The 7,791-nt window shown below is 32.4% G+C and overlaps 1 protein-coding gene across 1 annotated transcript; it reads left to right on the top strand.

The window, feature by feature from the left end:
- Window positions 1-1,478: 1,478 nt before the first annotated feature.
- LOC134712497 (uncharacterized) lies at window positions 1,479-7,405 on the top strand. The gene is made up of 4 exons (XM_063574103.1): window positions 1,479-1,602; window positions 2,376-3,381; window positions 4,182-4,332; window positions 5,152-7,405. Exons 2-4 carry the CDS (start codon window positions 2,392-2,394, stop codon window positions 6,537-6,539), a joined length of 2,529 nt encoding a protein of 842 aa, XP_063430173.1. The 5' UTR covers window positions 1,479-1,602; window positions 2,376-2,391; the 3' UTR covers window positions 6,540-7,405.
- The last annotated feature ends 386 nt before the right edge of the window (window positions 7,406-7,791 follow it).

Here is a 7,791-nt window from a genome sequence, read left to right as displayed (position 1 = left end):
TGAGTGATTTTTATCACTTTGATTTAAAATCTTTTGAATAAGCTTACCAATTAACACACCTATCCGACAATAGTGATACACATTCATGGACAAGCAATTTAGTATAAAATGATTCCGATATATTTTGTTTGGTACTTCGTTATATGTGCATGCTTTTCTTTTGAGTGAAGGGGAGTTTATGAGCAGTTTCAGAGCCGCAGAAAATATTAGCAGTTAAAGTGAATTATATTTACCGGCTGGAAGTGACGTTTTACCAGCAGTGAGTGGAGAGGTTTTTGCCAATTTTGTCTCAAGTGACCAGAAGCTGGTACGGGGGTTCATGTTCTAGTATTTTGAACTTTTTTGGTCCACAATGCTCTTCAACTTTGCGCTTCTTCGGCTTTCTAACTATTTTTATCTGAGTGTCACTGATGAGTCTTATGTAGACGAAACGCGCGTCTGGCGTATTAAATTATACGCCAGGTACCTGTGATAATTTTTAACACCACTGGTTCGATACCACTGTTGGTGGACGTTTCGTCCCCGAGGGTATCACCAGCCCAGTAGTCAGCACTTCTGTGTTGACATGAATATCAATTATATGGTCATTTTTATAATTTTCCTGTTGACATAATTATGAATTTTTAGAATTACTAACGATATTTTTTTTTATCCCAGGCATAGATTACCTTAGCCGTATCTAGCGTGGCATAACTTTTTGGAATTTCGGGTCCTCAATGCTCTTCAACTTTGTATTTGTTTGGCTTTATAACTTTTTTATTTGAGCGCAAGTGCCAGATGAGTTTTTTTTATAGACAAAACGCGCGTCTGACGTATTAAATTGTAAGCCTGGTACCTTTGATAACTATGAAAACTGGACACCCGAGTTAAAAATCAATGTTTGCAGTGGAGTTTGGAGAGGGGGCAAATAAAGTCAACAGTAGTATACCGCTGTTAAAAACTCATAAATCCATGGAAAAAAACAAAATCGGGGTAACAAACTAAAACTGAGGAAAATGCATTAAATATAAGGGGAGAACAACGACACAAGATTAAAATGTAACACACATAGAAACGGACTAAGCATTAGACAAAATCCTATGAGCAAATACGGTTACTAATTAAGTTGTCATATTTATTCACTGTTATGATGCTATATAGAGGTAAACTGTTCAGTAAAGATTCCAGAATAATGAATCATTTTATATCATATATTTCTACTGTTTCTACTGTTTGATGTTAATCAATTAAATCTACATTATCACGTTATTATTTGAATTACCTTGTTTTCGTTTTTATTATGTATCATGTTTGAAAAACTATATTGTACTTTTCTGTTTTTTTTTGGGGGGCGCCGTGATTTGCAAATAATGTATTTGACGGTGTTTGTTTGTTCGTATTCATTTTACCAAAACAGTTTTAGTGGTTTGATTTTCATAATCCTACACATACATTTCATATTATCAATACATAAATACATATACACATGTACACATTACCAGGTGAATCATTCGTTCATCGAAAATATGATTCATGAGGAGAATTGAAGTCAGAAAACAGGACACTTTCACTTCAGATAATGTTTATTTTAATACATTTCTCACGTTTTCTAGATTGACAAACGTAAGTAATATAATTATTTTACAAATCTATAGTGCTATAGTGTTTGAAATTATTTAATTGACCTACACTAACAGATATGATAGATGTCGTCAGTCAGAGATAAATTGTAACAACACAGTTTGTAGAAAAGTGAACCGCCTCTTTCATTAAACAGTAGACGTCCATTTCATCTAGATTTTATTCAATTTTCACTTTCAAGAAAATTTATGAAGAATTGCCGTTTAACCATGGTCAAAGTCAGGTATAACACATTGTTGTCTACAACCCAGTGTTAGTACAATAATGAATGAGTTAGAAAAAAATACTACTTTTCTTGGTAAATCAGGGTGACAAATTAATATTAGTTGATATGACTTCATTCATACTTTACTCAGACCGAAGACTTGCAAATGTCTCTTTGTTATCTTTGGTCTATCCTTGATATACCAATTACCCAGTGTTAGTAAAATAATGAATGAGTTAGAAAAAAAATACTTCTTTTCTTGGCCCCTTTGTTATCTTTGGTCTATCTTTGATATTATCCAGTGTTAGTATAATAATGGATGAGTTAAAAATAGAAATAGAAAATATTTTAATTGTTTTTGTTATCTCACTATCCTGCTGCGTATATGTTCTAATGATACAAACAATAGCGAATCTTTGTAATTAATCTAATTCAACGGATGCTATTGTAAAATTAGGTACTAAAATAAGGTTTACTGTACGTCTCCGGGTAAACAATGAACGCTAAGAAATAAGAACAGCTCACATTCATTATCTTTTTTCTTTTACAGGATATAATTAAAACAGATGGAGAAAGAACGAGAGAATTTCTATCGAATCATTTCTCTTATCCTGAATCTCGGCACAAAGTCTAAAAGAGAACTTCTGAAGCGTCATTTGTCAACAGAGAATATAACATTTCAATATCTTCTTAGTATTTATGAACATGATTTGTATCATCTTTATTACAACACTGTCAAATGTTGCAAATGTAAACCAAACTATAGGCTGCCAAGGAAAAGGGTTTTGAATTTAGTTCAGTTGGAAATATTGTTCGACAGAAAACCATCAAAACCTTTTGGGGCCTCAACTTTACAATGTAATGCGTCTGAATTTTGTTGCTGCCAACTGTCTTCAAAGCCGTCTCTAACAGTTGACCATTTAGACTTCACCCTTGCGAGATGTTTATTAGTTAATTGTTGTGAAAAACTTTTCACAGATAGCTTACTAGTTGGTGACACGACAGAATCTTTCCTTAACAAGCATAAGCACGACCTTTACCATCTGTGGCAACCACAACATACTTGTTGTTTGTGTCCAAAAGGATGTCAACCAAACAATAAAAATCAGATTTTAACGGATAAACAGTGGACAAACATTTATAAAGTTACTAATCTCAAAACCACGTGTCCCTACTGTGGTAGTCTTGGGGACGTGTGTAGTTCGATGGCTATTGCAGGAACATCATTGAATAATATACAAGATAAAAAGTTCATTAGAATCCTTTTGATGAATCTGTGTTCCTTAAGGAAAAATATAGACGAACTTACGGACATTAGAAACATGGTTTATGGGCATGCTTTGGAAGTGACAATTTCAGACCACGAATATGAAACAAAATGGCAGCAAGCGAAAGCTTGTATATTATCACTTAGTAGAGAATGTTCCAGAAGAACTGAAAGTGAATTTCTTATGAAAATTGATTTCATCAAAACAGGAGCTCTCGATGAAAGTCTGTACCAGCAATACCATACCGACATGTTGAAAGAAATAAGAAATAACACTGATATGAAAAAAGTAAGGGTTGCTTATATTTCAATTACAAAGTAAAATCAAAAAAATACCGAGGAAAATTCAAAACGGAAAGTCCAAAATCAAATGATAAAATCAAATGATAAAACACATCAAACTTAAGATGAGGACTGCAGTGAACATATGTTTTAAAAATAGTTAAAAGAATGTTACAAAGTTTTTAGACATAGTTGGAAAAACCCTCGCATCATAATTCCAAAAGTCCACAATATATAAGGCACAGTTTAGTCAAGAGTGTTTTTATTAAGGCGGTTCTCGACAAATAATCGGTCATAATTGGTTTATTGCAGAAAATCGTTATTATGTATGGACCTTCATCATTTTATATTTCAGAACCGCAAAATTATATTGCATATGATCTTTTTTAATATTTACATAGATCAAAAATTATTTCAAGATATCCTTATTAAATCAATTTAAGAAAATCCTTTAACATGCTAAATATAACAAATAACTATTTGGCGTAATCTGACAGAAACTTATTCATAAATTTTATAGGATTAGATTATAAATGGAACTTTAAGCAGTTGTGTATGTCCTAAATTTTTTCATGAGGCTCATAATCAATTATTGATACCATGATATAGGTCCTTGAATAGTTCAATATAGCCAAGGAGGTCATATAACCTCCTTGGTGTAGCCATATATATTAATGGGCTATACTGAAATCTTTTTTTTTCGGTGGCTGTTACTACGTTATAGATGTAAGAGAGCAATATCTGTTAAAAATAACTGTATTTTCTTTTATAATTTCAACTTTCGAATTTGTGCAATTTATGTTTTAGGATATTTTACAACACTTAGAACACACATCCGACCAAATGGTGTCAAACCAAACTTCTATAGACAGAACACTTGACTCTTTGAATGAAAAGCTTGACAGGGTGTTAGAAACCTCACGAAAGCTTCCAGTTCATACATCATCGCAATGTATTCGTAAGTTTGTATACTTATAATTTGACAAGTATCAGCACGGTTTGTATGAGCTGGGACTAATATATTTTTCTACTAGTCCGAGGTATAAGCTCACGTCTATTTGTTATTGATGAAGTAATTCGCAAGCTTAGTAAAATAATTAGGGTAGATAAATGTGTTGCATACCGGTATGATGCAAATTGATGCTCAAATGTTAAAATAAATGCAAGTGTAAATCTATGCAACATTTACAGATAATTGGAGGACGTATTTGACAAATAATTTGATTGGATTGTAAGACTGATTATTACGCATGGTCATAAAATAGGTTTCCGCTTATACTAAGAAACTTCATATAACAAATAAAACTGGACTTTCCAGCTATAAGGTTATTTTTGATGGTCCTTTCATGGAAACTCATCTTCTTCTCCTATCGTCTGAAAAACATTTCACTCCAACATAATCAGTGTAATTCTTACTTCATATACTGTAAACCAACTAATTTTCGCGGGAAGAAAAATAACGACGCGAATATAAATCGTCGCGGTCGAAAATTTTAAACTTGGATCTTCCCTTTTCTTATTACCTCAAGTACACGTTAAAATCGCGAAATTAATCGCGAGTGAATAACAACTTATCAATCTGAATATAGACGATCTTAATTGGCATAAAGCAAATTGTAAGAACAGTACTGAATTTACCTCAGCGCATTAGTCTGAAAATTGACCGAAAGAACGAATAGACTTGACAATTTATTATTCAGTCTTTCAAAATAAAATAGTTCAGAATTGGTTTGATAGTGTAACATATCACACAAATATTATAAATTTATAATTTCAGAAACAGAACCACAAGATGCAAAAGAATCTGATGATAATCACATGACAAAATTCAACAAGAAAATTAATGAAAAAGAAAAAGACTTCATATCCTTAAATAAGAAAATCAGTGATGCAGAAACCTACAAAAGAGTCTATGTCGAGAAAACTTCACAAATGAAACAAGCAATTAAGGAGAGATCGAGACTTTTACAGGAAGACATTGTTTTGAAAGAGAAAGAGCTTATGAAAGAAGTAGAAGAAAACGAATTTGATGCTATTGGGAAACTGGATGAGTTTATTAAGAAATCGGTTGAAATGGGTCAAAAGCATGAGAAAAAGGTCAATATTTATAAAAAGATGCTGGAAAATATCAAAGAAGACGAGGAAATGGCTTTGCAGTTTGTACAAGACTCAGAACCTATATTAGATTCCATGTCTCTCATTGTGAATGTGGATTTTCCTTGTCCCTTGACTTTTGAATACAAAGCATCCGCTGATGTCAGAACATTGTTTGGGGAGGTGAAAGAAGACAACAGAATCGGTCCCGATGGAAAAGAAAAGTCAAAATACTGTGAATCTCTAGAAGTTATAAATAAATTCAAAGTCGAAACTGGCAGGTCATCAGTCTATAATGTAACTGTTAGACCTGATGGGAAAACATGGGTTTCCACCATGAATTATAACCTTTGCCTTGTAAATAGATCAGGGAAGATCTTAGCAAAAGAAAAACTAAATTTCGTTATATTTTTTTCCACCTGTGATAAACATGGGAATTTATATTGTTCAAGTCGAGAAACCAGTATCAACGTGGTTCATCTTGATACAGTAGACTCTAATAACTACACTGTATGTGAATTTGAAAACTTCAACCCCTATCTTACCAGAGGAATTGATACAAATAAAGAAAATCATCTGTTGGTTTTATTATGGAAGGAGGATCAAAGTAAAATTGTTATTTTCTCAGAACAGAAAATGCTTATAAAGGAAATCAAGTTAGATATTGATAAAACACCAATTTATAATGACATGTATTACATTGCTCAAAATAATGATGGCGACATATTCCTGTCTGATACTACACATCTGGTTTGTCTTAAACATGATATGAATTACCAATGCCTTCAACCATCTGATGAAACATGGACAGGGAAATCTTTAACTCTAGATCCTTTTAATAATCTAATCAGTACTGAATGTCCACTTTCTTTGAGACCCCTTAGCATTTTTGTTACCAACTCGATGGGTAAAATAATCAAAACTTTTACCATACAGGGACCGGGTATTTATGGTATGAATGGATTAACGGTAGATTATAACGAAGAGGAACCAGTTCTATGGATGTCAACAACAACAGGTCATGTCATCATTGCAAGATTTGTAAACCATGACAAAAATGCATTGCAATAAACATGTAAAGACAGTAATCCATTCCTACACTTCTGATTGTAGAAATAAATACTTCATTGCCACATTCAAAAAGATTTTTTATTCGTCTGTGATTTGTTAGTAAGTGAATCTATTTTATATGCAGGGTATTAGATTATCATTAATACTGACATGGTATCCTCCTCTCACTGAAAAGAGGCAGTTGTGGTAATATGTTACTAGTAATTGCTTTACGCTAAATCCATAAGATGTTTTATGTATAAAGATTGATCTATAGGAATTAGATAAATGATTTTTTTATTAGTTGTTGTTGGCTTAAAACTGGCTGTCAGTCACTGTAAGTAGTTTTAGATCTTTACTACATATCTTTAATTGTGAGGGATATATAAACACCCTGCCACTTCCAATCTGTGTTTTTTTCTTTGTATACTGTTCATTCATTTATTATCATGGGTACAAATTTTCATGGATTTAGGCAAACTAGCATGTTCAGGGATATATTTTTAATTTCGTGGGTTTGATGAAGTATACATATAAGCCTATAGAAAATTTATCATTGCTTGAACAATTAATTTTGTGGTTTTTTGTAACCACGAAATTCACGAATTTTGGTATCCAACGAAAAGCAATGAATCATTAGTACTTCTGATGAGTCAATACATTTTTGACTAAATCTTATAGGTTGTTGTTATGTTGTGCTGTTAGGCGATTGTCCCATGGTAGGGGATGTACATCACTTACAAAAATGTCAAAACCGCCACATTATCTATGTGTATGTCCGAAGCCAGGAGCCTTTTGTTCTGCGATTGTTGTTTGTTCATGTCCCTGATATTTTTTTATCATAAATTGTTTTGTTATAAATTAGGCTGTTAGTTTTCTCAATTACAGTGCTTATCCAGTGACCTTTGGGGTATCACATTTGCAAAGACCAAAACAGTTTACCAAATTGCAGTCAGATTTCTACTCCAACTAACTGATCAACTGGTAAAATATTTTAGCAGATTGCTCAAGTGAAATGTTGTTAGTATGAAGTGAGTGCTGTAAAATAAAAAGTTATACTTACCATCCAGATCCAGTCAGTTGATACCTTTGTCAATCATTTCTAACACAAATAATATCTTACTATAGTATGAGTCACTGAATAAAATGGTCTAATTTTGACATGGAAACTTCTATCATAAATAAGTATTATAAATGAATAGTTCAAAACATTGTTTTGTAGGTGTATATTTAATAGCTTTGTCTTATAAGATGAAGTTATTGTGCAATTGTG

Source organism: Mytilus trossulus, chromosome 3 (genome assembly GCF_036588685.1).
Source record: "Mytilus trossulus isolate FHL-02 chromosome 3, PNRI_Mtr1.1.1.hap1, whole genome shotgun sequence".
Taxonomy (NCBI): Eukaryota; Metazoa; Mollusca; class Bivalvia; order Mytilida; family Mytilidae; genus Mytilus; species Mytilus trossulus.
This window is presented reverse-complemented; position numbering and strand designations above follow the sequence as displayed.